At 33.3% G+C, this 25,936-nt stretch overlaps 1 protein-coding gene across 3 annotated transcripts in view; it reads left to right on the forward strand.

Annotated features, from left to right (window-relative positions):
• The window catches only part of TMTC2 (transmembrane O-mannosyltransferase targeting cadherins 2), a 526,397-nt gene that overhangs the window by 356,366 nt on the left and 144,095 nt on the right, over window positions 1-25,936 (forward strand). For all 3 annotated transcript variants that reach the window (XM_074270881.1, XM_074270880.1, XM_074270882.1), the window contains one exon: window positions 6,620-6,741. In XM_074270881.1, coding sequence (XP_074126982.1) covers window positions 6,620-6,741 — 122 coding nt within the window. The remainder of the gene's footprint in view (window positions 1-6,619; window positions 6,742-25,936) is intronic.

Below are 25,936 nucleotides of genomic sequence, written 5' to 3' on the forward strand. Positions count from 1 at the left end.
GGGAGGAAGGGAGAAGAAAGTAGGATATGAATACCAAATGAGTATTAAAGTCAAAATTTGCTTAAAAGGTTTAAAGAAGAGGTATTCTTACTGGCTCTAGGATGGTCATGAAAATCTCTATGGAGAGAGTAGAATTTGAATAATGAGTAGGATTTTGATAGGCAGAGAAGGAAGATGAAAGAGTAATGGAGGGCATTCTAAGCCATAAGAAATGGTATGCAGAGTGGTGCTACATTCAGTACTGGAAAATATAGAAGCATCTCAGTTAAATCTATCTTACCTCATGTCATATCAGTGCAATAAGTTCAATGACACTTGCTCAGAGCTAGGATACTGAATCATCAGTAATTCCAACATCTTTCCCATAAGGAGGTAGCCTTTGCCTGGATTATTCAGACCTCAGGCTTTTTGTGGGCTAGAAAAATAACAAAATTATATATATTGTATCCTCAATTCTGTCTTCTATCTGCCTGAAGCTGACCATAAGCTTTAGATTCATCTTGCCTATGAATAGTTGAGAAACAAATCTGAAGACTGAACATGATCAAAGGAGAATCTTGAAACATGTCTCTTTCTTATGGAAGAACAAAACAAAACAACTAACCTATGCAAAAAAAAAACCAAATAATTACAACTTACTTCTCTTTTCCTAGATATGATCCTCTACCACTTTATATATTATCTATTAAACAAAATGTACAAGTCCTGTCAGGATAGATGACTCTATCAAATTGTTAGCTACATTTCCTTTCCTTTTCATAGTGAAATTATAGCTTTCCTACCCTTCCTCCCCACCTTTCAATAGCAATTTTCCTTTGTGATGTCTTCTTAAAAGTTTTTTTTTACAATTATTTTTGTATTTTTTAAGGTTAAGAGATTGTATTTGATATAATGTTTCCCCAATGCATGCTGACTGTATGACAATGTTACTTAAACATAAGAATGTTAAACATATGCCAAGCAAGTCTCTAAATTGAAAAATTGCTGCAGAATCGTTGGTCTTTTTTAGTAGAGGGATTTTACTTACTGGGAGCTCTCTGATATTGATCAAATCACATATACTGATGTTCAAATTGTTTTATTCCAAGATGAAAGATGACCTCTACCCCAGGCTTGAGGGTTCTATTAGTAATTCTTTTGAACATTAATTTGATTTGTTCTGTTTTTTTGGAGCAGAATCATTAATTTATGTTTGTAAAGTACCTTAAGGTTTACAAAATGTCCTTATGAAAATTTGGTGAGGTGAGGTAATTCATAAATCATTATTATCATCTCCAACCTAATTTAAAAGGCAATTTTGTAAATAGCTTGAAGCTCAAAGTATTTAGTTACTTAATGAATAAGACAGGCAGGACTTCAACCCAGATCTTTTAACTATAGGTCCATTGTTCATTCCATGATACCTTGTTTCCTCTTGACACTTGAGCTTGTTTCCCTTACTCGAGTTTCTATTTTATAATCCTGATACACTTTGCAAGCAAGATCAAGTCTTCCAACCATCTACCATAGCTATTGATGTTTATGGTTGTTTGCAGATTTTGTAATTTTGTTAGTATAGTATATTTTGTGCCTAAGGCTTTGATTTAAAGAATAAAGTGTCATATTCAATGCAACTCATACTCTGAATTTTCTCTTGTAAAAATTAGTTTGAATTATTTCATATTAAAAAGTTATTTTTAAGAGCCAGCCATCTGTCATTGCTCTTTCATCTTCCTTTACCTTGATATGTATGACTGAACAAATTAAAACTGAGGCAAATTGCAATTCTGCTTTTAACTCTACAAGCTATGAAAGAAAGGGGACTTGCTAACTTATATGTGAATCTGCAAATGACTGAAGAAATGTATATTAAACATGTCTTTGAAAAGCTCCTGTTTATTCTATAAACTGATTTGTTTTATGCTTTCCATATGTTCCAGTAGAACTATGATTTCATCAATGTGAGTATTTCCTCTAGGGATTCAACTAACAAGCCATCAATGATAGCTTGTAATATATAACTATTTTTCAAGTCTTCCCAGAAGTTTTTTCCCCAGTTATTATTATTATCATTGTTATTAGTAGTAAATGTTGAAAGTACATTGTGAATTTATATGAAAATTCCATATTTAATAATATTAGATATATACATGAGCTTATTTTTACCATTATTGTTAATCTCAATTTTATAGATGAATGAATGAATGAATATGTATAAAGTACTTCTAGTCTCACTGTTTCAGAGGTAGGTTGCTACATTTATGCCTCGGAATTCTAGGATATGTTAAGGAGCTTTCAGTGCTATCAAATCAAGCTTCTACTGGTTGTATTAGTCACCTTGATAATTTCCAACGTATAGCACCCCCATTGCATTTAATAGTGATTAACTTTTACAGAATGATATTTACTTTGAAGCTATAACAAGAACTAGAATACAACCATTTCCCCAACATTTTGGGGACATTCTTTTTATTTTATCTCTGTACTGTCACCTTTATTGAGAAAAAAGGTTCACTTTTTAGCTTTGTTTCTAAGTAACATTAGCCCTTCAAACTCAATTCCTATACTGAGTCCTGAAGACTACTCCCAAAGGTGACTCCCATCAATGATACATTGATTCTGGAAAAATCAAGAGTCGGAAATATCAAGATATCAAGGCTCCTTCTTGATTTTCAAAACCCACAAGATTGGAGGCTCAAATAGTATCTTCTAAACCTAGATAGATAAATTGAAAAAGTCAATGAGATTTCCCAAGAGTGTTACTCAAGAGATTAGATGAAGACATAAGTCCAAAGGTGATTCAGATCTTTTTTGAAGACTCATTGATTTCCCAGTAGGTAGCTGATTGAAAAAAAAAAAAAAAAAAAAAAAAAAAAAAAGAAAAGAAAGAAAGAAAGAAAGAAAAAAAAAAAAAGAGAGAAAAACATTTTTTCAAAACAGAACCAAGAGACCAAATCTTAGTATTCTGGAACTAGTTACAGAAGGTCTATACATGTGCCAATGTTTCTATAAGTTACTGCCTTTTTCTTATATTTTATGTCATCTCTTCATGATTGAGTTCTTTTGGGAGCAGGTTCTTTGTCAGCTCTATATTTATTCATTCAATAAACACATAAGTGCTTCTTTTGTGCCAGTAATTGTGCTAAGAGCTTTCTATATGAAATGATAGCATCAGAGGTGCTCTACCCCAGGTACTCTTTACAAATGGAAAAAAACAAACAACCCCCCCCTCTTTTCTCAGCCCTTATTATGTACTAAAAATCGTACCTTGCCCCAGGGTTGCAAATATAAATGTCATATTCCCAAAAGATTATACATTTCAAAGAAGGAGAAAATGCACATAAAGGAGTTGTTGACATGGAGGGGACTTTGGTCTGGAAAGATGCTAGCGGTAAATTGGGCCATGTGAGTGACATAGCTCTTGCAAAAACACTAACAGTATTAAATTGATCAGGGAATGCTATAGTAGTTAGAGTGTCAAGCCTAGAGTCAGGAAGATCTGACTTCAAACTGGCCTTAGATACTTATTATCTGTGTGCTTCCCCCCAGGTAAAACCCCGCTTGTTTCACTTAATTCATCTGTAAATGAACTGAAAAGGAAAATGGCCAAGAAAACCTTAAAAGACATCACAAAGAATCAGACACAACTGAAAAATGACTGAACAATAAGTAGAAATGAGGAGTAGAGAAGTATGGTATTTGATGCTTCTGAAGAAGCTGCTAGAAAAATAAGGGCAAGGAAATAAAATTTAAAAGGGAAGCATGATAGAGGTCTACCTCAAATAGTGGGCCAGGGGAGAAATTCACTAATCAAGGTAGCAGAGTAGAAGTTCTAGAAATAAATAGATTCATTAGGCAGCCTGAGAGAGATTACTTGTCCATTATTATTCATAGTAGTAGATTCTCTCCTAACTTCAAATCTGATAACTTATTTTTCCTTATATCACACAAAAAAATCCTTGAAATACTACATTAGGTTACACAGATTTCTTTCTGAGTTGTAATTGTCTCATGTTTGACAAGATACATTATCAAACCTTTTAGGTTTTTGCATCCTAGGTAGGTTGTTAATTAATGAATTACAGATCAGTACTACCAAAATAAACAAGTTGGACAATAGTAGTTGGCTATCAAAAGGGTCTATAAAAAATACTGCCTCAAAGATTGAGCCTGTATCACATTGATGAAAATTTCATATTATTGTAGTAATACTGGATTTATGCTTTTAGGAAAAAGAACATAATGAGATCTTTTTTTTTTTTTTTTTTTTTTCCCCTTTTTGGGAGTTATAAATCTATCTAGTAGAACTTTTGAGAATTTTCAGGCTTGAACCCATTTCCTTAGCCAAGGGGCAAAGCTTTATTGAAATGATAACACCATTACAAAAATGGGCTGGAATTCTAAGGGAATTCCGCAGAGAAACAGAAGCAATTTATCGTTTATCCAGCTTTCAATTTATCCTTTTATCCAGCTTTCAATCATTTTGGCTCTAAGGTAGGAAGGAGTGATTCTCCTTCCAGATTATTACTGATAAGATTACCAGTGAGCAAGGAATCTCTGGAATCAGGCAGATTATCAGAACAAAAGGATTCCTAGGTTGGGTGTGGGAAGGGCAAAGCTAGGACTTTGGAATCAGAACCAGAACAGAAGCCCTCCTAAAATCAAGGGACCAAAAAATCATATTACATCAATAGGAACATAAACACAAAGATATATAGATTTATAGAGAGAAGGGATATAGCTATCATCTGGTCCAGGTCTCCTTGTTTTACCAATGGGGAAATTAAGACCCAGAGAGATTAAAGGATTTAGTTAAAGTAATACAGATGATTGTTGTTCATCCTTCTCAAAGAGCACCAATAACATCCAAAGGATGATTTTTTGACTTGAGAGTAAATTGAATTTAAGTGAGATCGAGCTGTGCAAAATCATCAGCAGTATTCTTCCCTTCAAATCATCAGAGTTCAGTGGCAAAGACATAAATCAAAATAACTGGCAATGGCCCAGCAAATAACATACCTAATAAATGTTAGAGCCATGATGTTCTTGGCTGTTCTTTGGAATATTATCTTAAGTGCTGCCACTGTCAAAGTCTAAATGGAGTGGTTCCTATCTTATCTGCAGTTGCCAATAGACACTTTACAAAAATCTACCAAATCTGTTCCATTTTCATCAAATTGTTGATATTCAGCTTCATGTGCAAATTCTCTTGAGATAGTCTTTTGGCACTATACTGTACTTTTGGCAATTTTATTTTCCTTTTTATTGATTTCATTTTTTTGAGGTATTATTTCTCACCTTGTTCCATAGTATTTCAAAAATAAACTTTTACACTTTGCTGGTGTTAACCTGGATTTCCATTCCTCATGAGATCAAGATCAGATATTTTCTCCCTGAGGTAGTTATTGATGGCTTCTTTATTATTACAATTGCTTAATATTTACAAAGTACTTTGCAAACCTCAAAGTGATGAGGATAGTGGCAGTGCAGAGAGTTGTGGGAACCCCTCTTTGGGCATGTCCATTGTGAAAGAATTCATGAACCCAAAAAATTAGCCTGGCAAAAGGAAGTTTATTAACACTGAGAAGTTAGCTTTTGCTAGGAGACTTGACTTCTTCAGTGGCAAGGTCCTGACAGAGAGATATAAGTCCTAGAAGAGAAATCCTGGCAGAGAGATAAAGAGGGGTTAATGCTAAGAAGAGAATGTCTTCACAAGGGGCAGGGGTCCTGGCAGGCAGCTATGCTAAAGAGAGTTCCTTGGCATAGCATGATTCCTGCTTTTAGGCCTCTGCAAAGAAATGAGCCCCAAAATTGCCCTTTAAAAAGGAAATCTAAGACTGAAGTTTCAATTGAATGCAATGTTGTCACTGCCCCCAAGCCTAGATTTCCAATTGAATAAAACCACTTAAGTTTGAGCCAAGTAGGGAGCATCCTGGGCCAATCTTAATGAAACCACTTAACTGCCCCAAGGATGGGTCCTGGTCAGGAGAGTTTCAGGGCTCACCCCAAAAGTCAAGGACAATTTTAGAGTTCCCCCATCAAAAGCACTACCTATATTTTTGTTATTGTTATTTTTCAATTAAAACTATACCTGGCCCATAATAAACATTTAATAAATATTTGCTGATTTTTTTTTAACATTATCTCCATTCTAAAATATATTCTCTTTCTCCCACACAAAGTCATCCTTTGTGGCAAAGATTTATACACACATCTTCCCCCCACCAAGTTCATCAAAATAAAGCAACACATTGATGACATCTGATAACATATTCAATATTTCATTCCTTTATTCCCCCACCTCTAAAAAAACACATTTTCCCATTTCTTAAATGGGGCCATACTGGATCAGTATAATTACATAGTATTTCCCTTCATTTTTGCAGTTAATATATAAAATGTCTATAATAACTCAGCAGGAAGGATGCCATTTTTAAGTCTGCTATACATACTCAAATGCCTTGTCCCAGCTTAGAGATAATTTTAAATGTTTTCTTTATTACCACTTGGTGCTAGGCAAACTAGTTTATAATTTTGCAGGTAGTTTATGGATACTTGTTGAGTGAATTCCAAATTACTTAAAATTCCATTTAAGTGGTAAGATTATGAGTAGTCTGTGACTTGATACATCTCATTTCAGGTGAAGCCTATTTAAGGCTGAGCAGACTTTCAGAGGCAGAACATTGGTATGTGGAATCCTTGAGATCAAAGACTGACCACATTCCTGCTCATCTCACCTATGGGAAACTCTTGGCCTTAACAGTGAGTATCCATCATCCCCTTTAGGCAGATTCTAAGGCTGTCAGTATGAGCCTGTGTCAAGAAACACAGAATGACTTTCCCATATCTTGTCTTCTCTGGGTAGCTCTTGTGTCTAGAGTACCATAGTGTGGGGAGATTTTTTATCACATGGACCTTGTAGGATGGATCTAATCTCTACCCAGCTGTTTTATAGATACACACCAAGAGTTACAAGAGAGACCCAGCAGGAATGTATAGTTTCTTCAGAGCAACTTGAACTCACCCCAGAGTAGGATTGAAGGGAAGGGGAAGATTGTTTGTCAGCACACAGAAGCTATTTTACTCTTGAACAAGCTCAATGTAAGTGTAGGGAAAAGATCCATCTTATGTATTAACTATATTAAATAACCTTAGCAGTAATATTTACATTTTAAAAGCAGTCATTGGCTGAAGGTTCTTAGAATGTTGTCCAAGCTTTGCATTTAGTTTTCTTTTATGTTGTTTCAGCTTCTAAATTAATTATTATCTCTTTTGGTCAGGTTTGCAGCAGATCCTTACTATTTAACAATTTAATCTAACCGGTATTAATGAAGTACTGGCTAAGTACAAGATGTTTATGATGTGAGAGAGGAATCATAATGAGTGATAATCATGTAGCATTTTGAGGTTTGCAAAGCACTAGAGAAGGGCTTTGTGAAAGAGGAATTGAATCTTTAAGGAGGATGACCGTTTCAACCTGCATAGATGAATGCATCTGGGTTCAAGCTATGATCATCTGAGAGAGAAGGGAGAGGAATAAATAGTTATATAGAACCTAAAATGCCCTATGCAAAGCTATTTACAAACATTACCCCAAATGGTCTTTACAACAATACTGTGAGGTAGGAGCTATTGTCTCCATTTTGTAGTTAAACTGGGGCAAATAGGGATTAAGTGATTTACCCAGAATAATACAAGAAGTGCATTTTTGAGATTAAATTTAAAATCAGATCTTCTTGATCCTAATCCCAGTATTCTATTCACTACATTTTACTGCCTCATTGTTTTAATTTCACTTCTTCAAATTACCTGCTATGATCTTATCACATCAGTGAATATTTAAAGCCATGTCAGAATGTAGAATAATAATTAATTATTAGTGAAGTATTTCATTACATCTATTTTGTGACCAATAAAATACTTAAGCAAATAATGTACTATTCCATTGTGGAAATGTTTTTAAGTCATTGATTGAAGTGGAATTTTTAAATTTTCAATTGGATTGATAAAAGTGCTGTCTGCAAATCTCTCTCTAAAGGCATATTGTAGGTTTTCAAATCCTTTTTTATGATTCTCAGTAGACAAAAAGATTATCTTGAAAAAATAAATCAAGAGCATTCATATATATATAATTTGCAAAATACCCCATGTTTTCAAATAATATGGACATAAGATCCCCTATAGTCCTTCTTGAGGCTTTTCATTTTATGTTTCCTGCATCTAAGACATAATTTGAAAAGACTACTTTATTCCTTTTTTTTTAAGGAGGAATTCTTTATGAGACTCAGAAGCTTTATTTTACTGGAACATATGCAGGGGAAGGAAGGGCTTTGCAAATTACAATCCAAATTTTAATTTTTTTCCCCCAATAGTACTTAAGGATTCTTTTTATAGTTTCCAAGTTGCTGATTAGATGAAATATAAACCCTATTATGGGATGGTTTAGATTCACAGTGTGAAAATCCCACAATCATCTTTAACAGATTTCTTTCTAAATTATGAGAATTGGCAAGTTCTTTGTTCCCCAAGGACTGCCTTGGTCTCATTTTGGATTTCTTCACTTGATAGTATGCCATCGATTCAGCATGGGACTGGCAAAGTGAAAAATGCCACACATTTTGACTTCCGAATACTTTAAATGTAAAACAGTGTAAAAATTGGCTATTAGTCTTAGCAGAAGGCACAGTTTTAGTTGCAGTTCGAACTGCTGTTTTTAATTCTGGTAGTACTTACTCCAAGCCACTTTTCATTAAGGATAGAAGAAATAACTATATGTAGGAGTGACTACAACTGTGTTACTTATTCTGAGTATGATTATACCAATTGAGGATATCATATCAGAATTATATTTTAAAATCAAATTAAAATGAAATATAATGTTAGAACTGAAAGTAACTTTAGAGTTCATATAGTCAGTTTCTAAATGATCAAATTGAGGGCAAAAGTGAATGCCTGGCTAGCTCATGGTTATCAAGGTAGCAACAGATCCAAAGCCCATAACATTTTAAAAAAAAATTCTTTATTATACCTGCCCCTTCCCACAATATCATCAACCCTTGTGTTTGTCAAGAAGGTATGATATGAGGATTTTTTATGATTAAAATACCCATAAAATAATTGTAATGGCTCAATGCTGCTCAACACTATGGAAACCAATTTATTTGAATTTCTCTACCAAAAGCTATGGTTTTCTTCTTCTTAAGAACTTTGTTATTTAAGACTGATATCATAGGGGCAGCTAGGTGGTGCAGTGGATAGAGCACCAGTCCTGAAGTCAAGAGGACCTGAGTTCAAATCTGACCTCAGACACTTAAAGCTAGCTAGCTTCAAAGCTGTGTAACCCTGGGCAACTCACTTAATTCTAGTTGCCTCAGGGAAAAAAAAAAAGAAAAGAAAAAAAAAAAAAGATTGATATCATAAATTCAGAATGGGCCCTACATTATTAGAGAAGGTGAGATGGAGGGCAATTTTGGGAAGAAGGGAAAGAAAATAATCATTAAGTGCCCACTGTATACAATGTACTGTGGTAAGAGCTTTTTGTAATTATTTTCTCATTTTATCCTCTCAACAACACTTCAAAGTAGGTGTTATTATTAATCCCATTTTACATTTGAAAAATTGATCATCATATAGTATTGTTGTTGAAATATATAATGATTTCCTGGTCCTGCTCATTTCACTCACCATCAGTAAGTCTCTCCAGGCCTTTCTGAAATCATCCTGTTGGTCATTTCTTACAGAACAATCATATATTAGTTCTTTTTTCTTACATTTTTGTAGACCAACTTAGTTGATTCTGACATAAATTGTCTATAAAAATTTTCCTCTTAGCTTGTTTATAGAATTTGGATGGTAAATTGGGAAAAGAGGATGAATTTCTAAGTGATTCTTGAGACAAGGAAAAAATATTTTGACTAATAAACAGGAAAATTTAGCCTATCTCCTATTTCATAGTGTCAAGTACTATGCTATTTCTAAAAATATAAATATAGAAACCCGATCCTGCCCTTAAGAGAAGTTTTATGCTGTTTGGGGAAATAATAGAGAGACACAAATAAATATATGTACAAAGTCAAAGCAAAGTAATTTCTAGGCAGGAAAAAACTAGTACGTGGGGTGAAAAGAATAACTATAGAAGATGACACTAAATTTAGTTTGGTATAAAGCTAGGGCATCTATGGGACAGAGACAAGGAGGGATTGCATGCAAGGTATAGAGGACATGGAATATTGTGAACCAGGTGGCACACAATCCAGTTTGACTAGAATGTGAGGGATGTAAAGGAGAAAGGGATGCTGCAAGCTTGGTAGGGTAAATTGGAGTCATGTTGTAAAAGATTTTAAATATCAGGAAGAGAAGTTTGCCTTTTATTGAGAGGAAAGAAGTAGACATAATTCTTTAACAGAGAATGAAATGATATAGCTTCTGCTTTAGGACTATAACTTTTTAAATGTTTAATATTTTATGTTTACCCAATTATATGTAAAAACAGATTATAACATTCATTTTTTTAAAGCTTCAGTTTCATATTCAATCCCTTCCTTCATCCCCTACCTACCTGAGATAGTAAGCAATCTGATACAGTTATACCAATGTAGTCACTTAAAATATTTCCATTTGATTCATTTTGTGAAAGAAAATTCACAAAGAAAAGAAAGAAGGAAGGAAAGAAGGAAGGAATAAATAGAGGAAGAGAAGGAGGAAGAGAGGGAGGGAGAGAGAGAGAGAGAGAGAGAGAGAAAGAGGGAAGAAATAAAGGAAGGAGGAAGGGAGAGGAAGAAAATAAAAATAAAGTGGAAAAAAAGTATGCTTCAATCTATATTCAGACATCAGTTGTTTGTCTGGAAGTGGATAGCATTTTTTATCTTGAATTTTCTTGCATTGTTGTATTGCTGAGAATAATTAAGTCATTCATAATTTTTTCATTGTACAATGTTGCTTTTATTATGTTTAATGTTCTCTTGGTCCTGATCTCTTCACTTTGTGTCAGTACATATAAGTCTTTTCAGGTTATTCTATTCAACATTTCTTATAGCACAATAATAGGAATATAATTTTAGATGCTATCTGGAGAAGCAATTGGAGAAAAGAAATTTGAAGCAAGCAAAGGGATCCTTAAATTCAGAACAACAACAACAACTACACCACACACACACACACACACACACACACACACACAAGAGTTAGGCATGTTTATCCCAGAGATAAAAAGAATTATTAGTAAGGAATGATAAGTTTTCAACTATTTAAAAGATTGTCTTTTGGGAAAAAAAAAATATGTCTACTGAGGGTCAGTCTGTGTATAGGTATATTGAAAACTCCCTTTCTCCTAAAATAGATATGTAGAGCTCATATTGTACAAGTATCATGATTTCATAACCAGATCTCAATTTCAACAAAACAAAGTAATAGAAATACAAGGTAGAAGAGAAGGATTAGACTTTTTTTGTTTTGCTTCACAGGGCTAACCCATGGGGGAAAAGTTGCAGAAGAAATCAAATTTATTACTCATAAGAAGTATGCTTGAAAACTTTTTCTTTAAATTGGGATGCCTTTTTGGATTTAATTAGATAGTGTGGTGTGATTTTCAGCAGTAGAATTTTGCAAAGAAACCATGAATCCCATGGGATACCACATTTTGCATTTCTATAGCCCAATGGATGAATTCAAAGATCTATTCACCTACATTTTCACAACTTGGTTTCACCTCCCATTGCCTCCAGTTTTCCATCATCTTTCTTCATGTTTCTAATAGTGCATCAAATGCACAGGAAACCCCAGCCCAAGACAGTGTGAGGACCAAAGTTGCCATGCACAGAATTTGGGAATTTCAAAAGTGAAGAATTTCAAAGGCTATCACATTTCACCTTACCTAAATAAGAGCTTCCTTCTCATAAACATGGGCCAATATACAATGAGTTCAAGAGAGGAAGAACTCACTCTTTCCTAAATCAAACTCTTTCATATTTGTTTGTTTCAAATTTTCATTAAGATCCTTGCTTTTATTAAATCTTATTTGTTCTAAACCTTCTTTTTTTTTTTTTTTTTTTTTTTGTTGCATCCCCTGCAGTGATGGATGGACCTATCTAATTGTCATAATCACTCCATTATTCTTTAACATAAATAAATATGAGACAATTCTTCTATACCTTTATAAGAACCTTCCAAAACCACCTTATCTATTCCTTCTTTATCTTTTTCCCTTTTTTGCCCATGTTTCTTTTTTAAATTTAGCTTATAATTTATAATAATATCTAGATTTTTATTTTTAAAAATTGCTGTGAATATACACTGAGTTCCATGCATACATTAGTCTCCCTGACATGTTTTTAACCATATACACATAATTTCCTATTTAATGAAGTTTTCTTTTATAATAAATGATGATGCAGACAGTTTTGAAATGAATAATGCCTAATTTATAAGAGCATTCATATTAGAGAAAGGACAAAGGAAATACCTAATTTTTCAAGAATTCAAGTAGCTATGCTTGCTTTTACTAGAAAAAAGCCAGTTAACTTACATTTAAATTTACAGTGTTATATCTATCTCTTTGCTGTTGTTCAGAAAAGAGGATTTTACAGCAGTACTCTGGTCCAGCATATATATATAGTATACTCCTTTAGACTTCAATATAGCCAGAACTAGGAAAAAATCCTTTAGAAATAGGCCTAGGTAAAAATGACATCCACATTTACCTTAGTCAACTAGTAAAACATTGGGCTGGAGCCAGAGAACCTGAGCTTTAGACTTGCCTCTGAAATTTATTTCTCCTTCACAAAGAAAAGCATAATTCTTGTAAAAGCCTTTCAAATTGCAGGTCTCTCATTTCTAAGGTATAATTGAAGCTCTTTGTCAAAAGTGGCAGGACCAGGTGTAGCCTTGAGCACATACTGTAATTCAGTTTGCATTGTATGAACAATACTTTTGGGGGGAAGATAGAAACACAAAAGAGAATTCCCACCTAAATAAGACACTTTGGCCTGCTTTGACATTTGACATGAGGCAGTTGGCTAAAGACAGGAAACTGTCCATCAAGCCACTTGCCATAATGTCATGTAATAGAAGACATATAAGAATGGCCATTGGTTGTAATAACCAGAATTTTATGAATAGGGTTTAGACATGTTTTATGAAATAGAGCCCACTCAGTTTTCCCTTTCACAGGTTAGAATAACATGCCCTGGAAAGGGGACAAAAGTTTGTTTGAGGCAGACTCTTCACTTTGTATAGAAAAATAGCATCCAGAAGATTATATTTTTTTGTTAGGAAACTTTCTGGCATGTTTTAAGAAGGTGCTTACAGATTTATAGAGATCAAGAAAGGGATAATAAATTATAAATTATGTAAAATCACATTATAGCACAATTTAATATTCTTATTTATTCAAGATATTCCTTCCTTCCATGAAAGACCTGTATTTCAAAGACATGTTCTCCTACGCCCTGGAAGGGATTGAGAATAATTTATCCCACCCCCTCATTTTATAGATGGGGAAAAAGACCCATGGAGTTTAGGTGATTTGCTGGTAAATAATAAAAGTAGAATCTGAACTCACAGTCTGTTTTCAGAAGCAAAGCTTCTTCCAATGTATTGTATATTCTGCTTCCTCTTAAATCTTGGAATGTAGAGGCAATCTGGAGAAGCCTGCTTCAACTCCATGCAGGTTAAGAAGAGTACTGTTGCTCTTCTTCCTGTTCCTCTAGGTAATTCTAAGAAGATTTTTTTTTCTTTATTTACTCAATGTGTCATTGAAGTAAGCAAAGAATTGGACTCTGTCTGAAAAAAGTGTACCAAACAAATCAACTCTTTTTAAGTGTTTACTATATGACAGGGAATGTACTGACAAGGATACCAAAATAAAATGCATAAGCAAAATTGTCTCACACATGAAGAAATGGAAGTTGCTTCTGTGGTATGCAGTTTGAGGGATACCATAAGTGCCCCCAACCTAAGAAATATTACTCCTAGGAATGCCTAAAATTCTTTCACTATTGATTTGTCCCTTCTCTTAAATACTTCCTTCTCACAGGAAGCAAACACATTGATCACAAGTTAATATAGAGTTCATGGGGTTCACCTCCTGCCCCCTTCTTTCTCACAGGAATTATAGGATCTATTTCAGTGGATCCATGAACTTGGGAAAAAAATAATAAATCTTCATTCCCACTGACCTCTAGCTGAAATTTAGCATTTTTTCAATTATTTAAGAATATCATTTTGAGAAGAGATTCATAGGTATAGAGATTGCTAAAAAGAGGCCATGACAAATTTTTTCATAAGTTTTTCTGAAGAACCTTTGACTATACTCTGTTGAATATTCAAATCTCTCACACTATAACAATTCAGTTTTCCTCAGGGTTCTTAAAAGACATAAGAAAGATCTAAACTGATTTGTGGAATCATGATGGGAAAATGCCCATGTGTTTTGTAGTTTCTAAATATCAGTAGTACAAAATAGTTCTCTTTTCCCCATTAGCTAATTTCAAGCACAATTTGAAAAGAACATATTAACTAATTCACACTGTATAAGGGGAAAAAACCCATCATTTCCCAACAAATATATTATAATTACAGAGAGCATGGTGTCATGTTTGATGTTTCTAATTCTTGAAATAATGATGATTATTTGAATATTAAATTACTTCAGCTCATTTTGATCCATGCCTATGTATAGAACTCTGGTTTTTTTCTGCTTTAGATGAAATTATATCTCTGTAGATACTCAGAAGTAGCAAATTATAGAGTAGTAAAATAATTCATTCTTTTTTACCTTTAAATAGATTTTAATATGCCCTATGCTTTTTAAATGTGATTGACTGTGAAATTGCAAGGCCTTATAGATTGATAATGATAATGGTGATAATGCTATTACTAAAGAAAATTAAACATTTGTATTCCTGCCTATGACATGGATGTAACAAATATTAAATCTTCTTTCAAATATTACAAACTTCAAAAAATGGTCTATGGGGTCAAGAAAGGGATAAAAAATTATAAATTATGTAAAATCACATTATAGCACAATTTAATATTCTTATTTATTCAAGATATTCCTTCCTTCCATGAAAGACCTGTATTTCAAAGACATGTTCTCCTACGCCCTGGAATTTTTTTTTTTTTGTTTGTTTAATATATATTTTTATTAAAAAAAAAAAAAAATATATATATATATATATATATATATATATATATATATATTTTTATTTCTACCTTTTAAATTTAGTCCTCAGTGATTTCCACCATCAAGTTTCCACACTCTTGCTTCTGAATTGTAGAGGAAATCACAAAATCATGAGGAGGAGTCTGCTCTAGATTTATATTATCTGATTCAATTAAGCTGTCATTGATAGGTAGAGTGGTTGATAGAATGCTGTACTTTACATTTAATTTGGGAAGAATAAAATACTAAACAAATACATTAAAAAATGCTGGACTTCAAATCAAAATGTTATGAATTCTGTTTATGCTTTAGGCATCAACTATGTGGCTTTGGCCCAGGAACTTAATCTCTCTCATTCTTTGGTTTCTCATCTATAAAATAGGACCTTAATAACATCTTCTTTACAGATTATTGTGGGGATCAAAGTTCTATTAGTATTCAAACCAAGTATGAGACAATTGCATGACAAATTTAAAAAGTTTAAAAAAAATTGCAGAATGCATTAATAAGAGTGTAAAATCTTTTACTCTCTTCTTTGCATAAGTGGGGAACCATAGGTATAGAATTTGCAAATTTGTGGGAAGATGGATATATTAAGAAATAAAGAAAATGTAAAAATAAAGAGATATGTGTGTGTCTGTATATGTAATATATAACAAATATACATATATATTCATGTTATATTAATTTATAGTAATTATCTTTTCATGTAGGTGATAGTTCTGTATTTTTCTTGGTAAGAACACAACTAAAATCTGTGTTCAATTTTGTATACCATTTTTCAAAATAGAGAACTGGAGTGCATACAGAAGAAAGTGATAAAGATGATTATTAAATCTGGATCTTCTGTCTTTTGAAATCTGGCTGAAGGAATAAGGAATCATTAATCTGGAGAGGAAAAGTCTTAGGAAAATATGAGGGCTGTCTTCAAGTACTTGAATGATTGTTATGTGGTAAAAAGAAAGGTTTAAACTTACTTTGCTGGATCCCAGAGGGCAAGACTATAATGGAAGGCATGGATGGAAGCTGCAAAGTGGCAGGCATTGCTGGCCATAAATTTAAATGTCTTTTTTTTTTTTTTTCCTTTTTTTTTAGGCTGGGGTTAAGTGACTTGCCCAGGGTCACACAGCTAGGAAGTGTTAAGTGTCTGAGACCAGATTTGAACTCGGGTCCTCCTGAATTCAGGGCTGGTGCTCTATCCACTGTGCCACCTAGCTGTCCCCAAATTTAAGTGTCTTAATTGAAGGTGTTCAAAAGTATGAATTGTTTTAGTTTTTTATGAGATTCTGTCACTGAATGTCTGCTAGTTCCCATTGTATAACCATTCTGAGACATTGTTTTGGGGATTTCTATTCAGAAATAGATTTTCCTAGATTTTTTCAGAGTTCCTTTTCAATTCTGATGTTGTGATTCCATGAATAAGCAGTTATATCTGTTGATATTGTTGAAAGAGACAAAGATAAATTATTATGCTTGACGGCCCCCTGGATCTTGCATTCTAATAATATTCTTTTCCAATCATTTTTCCATTCAACTAATATGTATTGATCATTTACAGTGATATAAAAATGCAAAAACACAGCATGATAGTTGCTGAAAGACAGTACTAAGTACCATGAAAATTCTGAAGAGAAAAGTGACATGTTTGAATAGGGAAAATAAAGTGGCCTCCAAGGATGAAGTAGCATCAGATATGTCTTAAGGGATGGAAAGGATTCTACTAGGTAGAGATGAGGAAATAGGAAAAGTCATTCTAAGATTAGCAAAAGTTCTCAAGAATAAGATAAAGATTGAAATATAACAATAATCAAAATGATAGATGGTTCAAGGTAAAAGTGAGTTGTCCATAAAGGTAATAAAGAAGCATAAAGAGGAAAATTTAGAGTTAATTGAAGTAGAGAAAAAAGGATCATACTAAAAAGTACATAAGAAGTCATTTTTTTTTCCAGCCTCTTCTTTTACAGGTAAGAAAACTAAGAACTAGGGAGGTTAATTGCCTTACTCATGGCCACAAAGACAATTAAGTAGAGAAAGTAAGATTTAAACTTGGGTCCTTTCACTCCACAGCCCATAACCTTTTCAGCATAGTAGATAGAGTATTAGACATGGAGTATGGAAAAAGTAAATTCAAAACTCGTATCAAATAATTAAACCTTTATCTTCTTCAGTTTTCTCATCTGTTAAGATGGGGATAATAATAATAAAACATGTTCCTGTGTTGCTGTGAGGATCAATGAAATAATAGTTATAAAATACTTTGCATACATGAAGAATTGCTACTAGGGCTCATCATCATCATCACCACAATAATTCATGACTAGATGTAGTTTTGAGTTTCTTGGTTAAAAACAAAATGGAAGACACCAAAATGAGGCATTATTTAATGGAAGAAATTTTTGAAGAGTCACAAAAATCTAAAAACATTCATTTCATGTGGGTTATAAAAACAACCTTTTTTTTGAAACCTTTATGTCTTTAACTTTTTGCCTTTGCTTAAAATTATAAACTGTGCATATGGATGTAAGAAATGTTGGTCATTATTCAATAAATAGATGAAAAAAGCATAGTTTAGAAATGAGCATATGCCAAACACCACGCTACTCATTGGATTTACAAATAGATTTAAACAACAAGGGAAAGAAAAGGAAGGGAACAAAGTATAAGCAAGTGCCTAAAACCAATTACTTTGTAAAAAGTATCTCATTTGATCCCCAAAGGACAGTCCTTGACCTAAGGGAGCTTATAGTCTAATGGAAGATAATAATAAAAACAACAAAGCAAAACTTTCTAGGAAAAGTGGGGAGAGAAGGGGAAGGTACACATATTCCAACATAGTTTGGAAAGGGCCAGAAAGTGGCATGGTAGTTGTATTCTTAGAAAAGTAAACATCATATCACATGAACAAGGTAATTGCATTAGCAGAGCCCAGGCCCAAGGGGAAGGAGTGTGAGTTCTAGTGGGTAAGCTGAGAATGGCCAGAGTAAAATGGAGTAGTTGAAATGGAAAGAAAAAGTCAGCAAACACTGAAATTCAATGTATTTTTCCCCTTTTTTAGCAGCAGAGTAGAAAATGAGTCTCTGGTGACCTATTGTTCACTGATAGTCATGGCAGCATTTTGACTGTCATTCATTTCAAAGGAAACTTTGGGAACTCTGAGTCCTACATAAGGAGCTGATAAATTTGTATTAGGTTGACAGGGGTAATGGAGCACAGATAATAACTCATACTTCACTTCATTAAATATAATAATATATATTGTGATGTAGTTAGGAATAAAACTACCAGTTATGGGAATTAACTGAATGCATGTACATTTTACCTGAGGGATTAGCTTTGTGTAGAAGTGTATAATTTTGGTCAAGACATTAGCATGCACTGTTTTCCCCAAAGGATAAAAATATTGTATGCATTTTAAACTAAATATTTAAAAAAAATCATCATATAATAGAGATACAATAGTAAGGTGATGCAGTGAATAGAGTGCCAGGCCTGGAGTCAGGAAGGTTTATCTTCCCAAATTCAATCTGGCCTTAGCCACTCCTGGCTATGTAATCCTGAGCAAGACATTTCATCCTGCTTGCCTCAGTTTCCTGATCTGCAAAATGATCTATAGAAGGAAACGGCAAAGTACTCCAGCACTCATTCAGTCATGTCCAATTCTTTGTGACCCCAGGATCTAGCAAGTCTGTCCAACGTCATATGCATGACTTCCAAAACATATCTATTCATTTTATCCTCCACCATCTCCTTCTCTTTTTGCCTTCAATCTTTCCCAGCATTCCAATCCTTTTTATTGAGTCCCATTTTCTCATTATTTGATCAAAATATACTTCAATTTTAGTATGTGTCCTTCCAATGAATTGATTTAAGTATTGATTTATTAATCTCCTTGCTATCCAAGGAACTCTGAAAAGTTGCAGGACAACAAAGCTATGTATCCAGATTCTAGATTTATCCCTATCCTAACCTTCTGGATGCACTATGCTAACACCTCTTTCATTGGTGCTGATCTGAGAGATTAGTGGAGACACCAATATGTTTGTGTATTTTCCACCACTTCCTCCTTCTATAGAAAAAGGTTAACTAAGGTCAAACCTATATTGAAAAAATATTTTAAAATTAAAAATCCACATTAAAAGAACTTTTTTGCTTTCTCCTCCCAAAAATCTTCATCCTTCCCATTAATAAATAAATTCTCAATAACAAAATTTTAAGAAATAAATAATTAATGAGTATAAGTAGAGCCTGAGCCAGAAATATGACATGTCAGATTTGTAAAAAAACACTGACCTTAGAATACTTTTTGTTTGTTTTTGTTTTTGTTTTTTTTCATTTTATATTGAACCAACATATGTCAGCTATGTATGAGATATGTGCTAGTGTCTGCATTCTACAGATTTCAGTGGTCCTCAAACTTTTTAAATAGGGGGCCAGTTCACTGTCACTCGGACTGTTGGAGGGCTGGAGTATAGTAAAAACAAAAACTCACACTCTGTCTCCATCCCTCAGCCCATTTGTCATAATCCGGTGGGCTGCATAAATGTCCTCAGAGGATCGCATCTGCCCCATGCAGGCCGTAGTTTGAGAACCCTTGGATTATATCGTTGTACCTTTTTCATATAATAGTGACTGAAAGTTATTTTTTATTTTGCAGAGATGTGATCTTCCAGGTCATTGCTATGTTTTTGTTGTTCCTAAGCAATAGATATATACACATATGTACACATGTGTTCTTGCACACTTAAGACACTTAACTGTACTTGGCAGTTTATATCAGTGATCTAGTGAGAAGATCCTCTTGTGGAAACATCAATATGTTAAAAAAAAAAGAGGGAAGGATATTTAAATTGGCCTTTCCCATTTAAAAATTTAAAATCTCCATGATCATGAAAAATTCTCATTTTTCTTTTAACTTTTCAGTTAAAACTCTAGGTTGATCATTGAAGTTCTTCTCCTCTTCCCTCCTTTAAACTTCATGATCTCTATATGTTTCTTCCTGTTAGCAAATCTTTTACACATTAAAATCTTTAACCCTTTTAAGTAAATATTATTTAGTGCTATATTTTTATAAACAATATATTGGTGGATATTGATTTTTAAAGAAGCTTTCTAAGGGGAACTTTCTTATAAAATGCTTTACAAATCCATCAAGAAAAACACTACCTTATGATTACTTAAAAATCCAGCATATTCATACATGTTTTGATAAAATGTATGTTAAAACTGAGGACATCAATTTAGCGTTTAGAGACGATTCAGTGTACAATTCTTAGGTCTCTCAACTAAAAATGCCAATTCCATTGTCAGTTAAGCATTGGGAGCCAAAATAACATTTTAGGAAGTTGAATTTTAAGGAGTACCCTTTGGAAATCATGAATATATATATATATATATATATATATATATATATATATATATATATATATATATATATATATATATATATATAATGTGTTTTTTTTTTTTTTTTTTGCTGAGATCAAATAATCTTCTATGAAGTTAGCTCTGAGTTGGAATAGTAAATAGATTGTTTATGTGGAAACCAAGATGTTGAAACTTTTTGTTCTCCATAACCATGGAGTTCTTAAGTATTTTATTTCTTCTTGCAAGCACAACATATTTTCCTACAAAATAACACATTTTCTGTTAGTATTGGAGAGACAGTGTATGTTTGTTTTGTATTGATGTGAAACCAAAGCATGCGTGTGTGTATGTTATCAGCTGCACATTTGACTGCTCAAAACTGGGAAACTTCTACAATATGCTTATCATATGCATTTATGAACACAAAGTCTCCATGCTGATAAGGTGCCAGGACATTCCCATTTTTCTCAGCATGTATTTTTTTTTTTTTCTTTTTCCTTGCTGTAATCTTATAGACATTACCCAAGAATCATATTTGTGTCTAGAAAAGAAAGGGGAGGAGTTTTGGTTGGCCTCTCTATTTGTAATAGCCTTTTCTTTGTTTGTATGTCTTGGGAAATCAATATTCACAGGATGGGACTGAAAAAAAAAAAAACAAAAACCACAACAACTTGGTGCTTGACAGAAGATAGAACTTTGATAAGTTTAATTGTAAAATACTGTGATTTTGACAAGTATAAGCATCTTGAGCTAGTTCCTACCAAATCATCATTTGCAAATTATAGGCCTATTTGTTGATGTTAGCAACAAATAAATTATACAGTAGAGACATTTTTTCTGTGTCTGCAATATAGACCCCATCATACTGTTAGACTTGCTTTTTTTTTTTTAAAGAAAATCCATAAAAAACCAAAATACAACTCTAGAATTTTATATTTTTAAAGCATAAATGTATAATTAAATAAAAACACATTTAAAAAGATATATTTAAGATAAAGTTAAGATAATCTCAGAAGGAAGATACTAGCAATTGGGGGGGGCGTGGAAAGGTAAGATATTCATTATTTTTATTTATGGGTGATATAGTTCGTGTTTATAGAAACATAAAGCATGAACTTTCTTTTCTCTTTCTCTTTTAGTGTGTTTCTCTGTTTCTATCTCTTTTTTTTCTCTGTCTCTGTCTCTCCTTCCCCCTCATTTCTCCTCCTCTATCTCTTGTCTGTGTCTGTCTGTCTTTATATCTGTCTCTCATATATGTGTGTGTATTTATCTATATCTCCAAATATTTTAAACAAACCCTTCCTTCTCTATAACATCACTTTAAAATGAGTATGTATAGTGATTTTTTTTAAATTTTGTAAATACTGGCACCTGTATATATTATGTACAGCAAAGATTTCTTAAATCAAATGCAGGAGATGTGTTATGAAATGATAAACAAAATATTGAGAAAATGTATTTTAGTTGAAAAGAGAATATTAGTTAAAAAATAATTACCTCTGACAAATGCCTGTGGGCTTACAGCACTTCTAGCTGTGAAGGGTCGTATTTATTTTTACAGTGATTGCTAGTTTCTCCAGAAGAAGAAAGAGACAGGGAAACATATTACACCAAAAGTGATGAGCTTTACGTTATGCCGACACTGCCAGGCTTGCTGCAAGGTTTATATTAGTTCTTTTCATTTACTTGGCAGTGAAAATATTTGATTACAAAGATAAGTTGAGAGAAATTGATGGTGAGTTTAAATGACATTTGTTGTAAGATCTAGAGGGGGTTTCAGCATAAAGCAGTGGATAGAATATAAAACTTGGGAGTCATGGGCCCAAATCCCAGCTCTGCCACTTCATATCACACAATGATTTCTAAAGTCCCTTTTAGCTCCAGAGCCTATGATCCAGTGATATACACTGTACAGTTTGGTTGATTCATCAATAATTTATCAAGCACTTATTAAATGCAATCTTTAAGCTTAGAAGATACAAAAAAGATATAACTACAGTCCCTGGCCTCAGGGAGCATACACTCTAATGAGGAAGACAGTTTCCAAACAACTATGTACATATAGCGTTATATCCAGAGTAAAGTAAAAGTAATCTCAGAGGGCAGGTACTAGAAATTAGGAGGGTCTGGAAAGGTGAGACATAATTACCTATTATTTTTGATTTATAGGTGATAATAATTCTTATGCTTATAGAAGCATATAAAGTTTAAACTTTCTAATCAGCTCTCTCTCTCTCTGTTTCCCTCCCCTTCTCCCTTCTCTTTTTCCCTCTCATATTATGTATATACATATATAAACACACACATTTTATATATATATATATATATATATATATATATACACACACACACACACACACACACATGTGTATATCTATATTCTAGAGATATATCTACTGGTAAAGATTAACTTTGTTAGAGAAATATTTAAAGATGTCTCTCTATGAATACAGATAGAGACATATGTACCATGTGTGCTATCCTATGCATCATGATGAAAATACAAAGACAAAAAAAACCCAGTTCTTGCCCTTAAGTAGCTTACTTTAAAAATATTTATATATATATATATTTTTTTTTCCAAATACATGCAAAGATAGTTTTCATCATTTATCTTTGAAAAGCCTTATGTTCCATATTTTTCTCCCTTCCCCTCATTCCCTCCCTTAAGCAACAAAAAATCCAATATAGATTAAACATGTGCAAGTCTTCTAAACATATTTCCATATTTGCCATACTGTGCAAGAAAAATCAGATCAAAAGATCAAAGGAAAAAAACCTAGGAAACAAACAAACAAAAAAAAAAACGAACAATTATAACAAAAGGTGAAGATACTTTGTTTTGATCCATATTCAGTTTCCATAGTTTTCTTTTGGGATGCAGGTGGCTCTTTCCATCAAAAGTCTAGTGGAATTGCCTTGAAATACCTCATTGTTGAAAAGAATCAAGCCCATCACTGTTGTTCATCACATAATCTTGTTGCTGCTGTGTGCAGTGTTCTTTTGGTTCTGCTTCATTTAGCACTAGTTCATATAGGTCTTTCTAGGCTTTTCTGAAATCTAGTAGCTTACTTTCTAGTCAAATTCTTCCACAACATAGTTATTATCTCTTTTCTTTCCTAAAATAGATTTTTTTCTGACATTTTAATTTTCATTTGGAGCATTCCCATTTACTCAGTAAACAATGTTCAAAACTTCTTACATCTTCACTCCAGCATCCAGTCTTTTACCAAATCTTATTAAAGCATCCAAACTGATTATTCTATATATTATAAGGAGGAGTGATGTTTTTAAAGGAGAAGGCAAAAGGGAATATAGAGAAAAGCAAAAGGACATGATAGCTAAGCAGAAAGAAGGATGTGATAGCTATGTTCAAATATCTGAAATGGATCATCATGTGGAAAAATTAATTTGTCTTGTTTTTGTCTCAGAAAGCAAAAATGGGAGCAAAGGATGGAAACTACAAAGGGCCAAATTTATTTTATTTATCTAAAGCTTTTTATTTTTTCAAAGTATATGCATGGATAATTTTTCAACATTGACCCTTGCAAAACCTTGTGTTCCAAAAGTTTCCCTCCTCTTCTACTTCCCCAAGACAAATGATCCAATATATGGAAAACGTGCAATTCTTCTATACATATTTCTGTCATTATTGTGCTGCACAAGAAAAATCAAATGAAAAAGGGGGAAAAATGAGAAAGAAAACAAAATAGAAGCAAGCAACAACAAAAAGTGAAAATTCTATGTTGTGGCCAGTTCCCACAATCTCTTTCTAGGTGTAAATTCTTCACAAGACCATTGGATGTGGCCTTAATCATCTCATTGTTGAAGAGAGCCACATCCATCAGAACTGGTCATCGTATAGTCTTCTTATTGCCATGTACAATGATCTCCTGGTCCTGCTCATTTCACTTAGCATCAGTTCATATAAGTCTCTCCAGGTGTCTCTGAAATCATCATGCTGATCATAAGAATAATATTCCATTACATTTACATATCATAACTTATTCAACCATTCTCCAACTAATGGGCATCCACTCAGTTTCTAGTTTCTTGCTACCACAAAAAGGGCTGTCACAAATGTTTTTCCCCTCCTTTAAGATCTTGGGATACAAGCCAAGTTAGAAACATTGCTGGATTGAAGAGTATGCACAATTTCATAGCCCAAAGGGCCAAATTTAGAAGTGATATAAGGAAAAATTTCCTCACAACTAGATCTGTGCAGATTTGGAAATAGAAGACTCAGGAGGGGGAATCCTGTTAATGTTAGGTCTTTAAATGGAAGTTAGATTAGGTGCTTGCATTACAGGGTGGTTTTTGAGGAGATCCATGTTCAGATATGGATTGAGCCATTGAGGTCCCTTTTCATCTTTTGTTTAAGTGATCTTTTCTCCATGTAGTATAGTACATGAAAAAAAAAAAAAAAAAAAAAAAAGATCTGGCTTTGGAGCCAGAGTACCTGGAATGAGAATAATCCCTCCTCTGCTGCTTTGTACCTTTATTTAACTTCCCTGTGCCCCAATTTCTTCATCTTAAAAACAAGTGGGTTGAGAGCAAGATGGTTCCCAAGGTCCCTTTCATCTTAAAATCTATCATTCTGTGATCTTGTGTACCTCCTTTCCCATTTCTCTAGTCCTTCTAGTCTTCTCTAGTCTTCTAGCCTTCCTATAGATAAATTGGACTATTGCCATTAAGGGTCAAGTCACTTAATCCCTGCTCCACCTTTCTATCAGGGTTGTGAATATCAAATGAGATAATATTTGTAAAGTGTTTGGCACATAGTAGGTGCTTAATAAATATTTGTTCTCTCCCTTTCTCTACAGGTCTTCTAATGTTTATTCTTTTACTTTTTTAGTCCTTTTTTTTCTAAATTTGTCTGTCTTGTGCATTGATGTTGTCCTGTCAGTCCTTTGATTTAAAAAAAAAACAAAAAAAAATATTTCCTACAGAAAGAGTTACAGTACTTATTTTGGCATACAAAGCCCTAGATAATCCAATCTTGAATTTCCAATCATATCTCATAACATTTCATTTCATGCCATCCCTGTCTCAGCCAAATTTATATCACTTTTTGCTATACATAGCTATAATTTCTCATCTCTAATCTTTTGCTCATACAATTTCCTATTTGTTGAATGCCTTCCCTCTTCTACTTCTACATACAAACAAATGCTTTAAAGACAAATTCAACTATTCCTCATTCCTGATCTTCCAATCTCAAGTGGCATTTCCCCATTAGACCTCCCATAACACTTGTATGTATCTATCATGTGCTGTTTTCTTTTGCCATCATGGGAATAGCAAAGTCCAAAAAGATGAAGACTGTAGCTTACTGAACAGCAATGAGTATTTGTTGAACTGAATTGAATTTGTATCCTTAGCACAGTGCTCTGCACATAGAATACATTGAATGAATTGAAATGAATTCAT

Source organism: Sminthopsis crassicaudata, chromosome 5 (genome assembly GCF_048593235.1).
Source record: "Sminthopsis crassicaudata isolate SCR6 chromosome 5, ASM4859323v1, whole genome shotgun sequence".
NCBI classification, from domain to species: domain Eukaryota; kingdom Metazoa; phylum Chordata; class Mammalia; order Dasyuromorphia; family Dasyuridae; genus Sminthopsis; species Sminthopsis crassicaudata.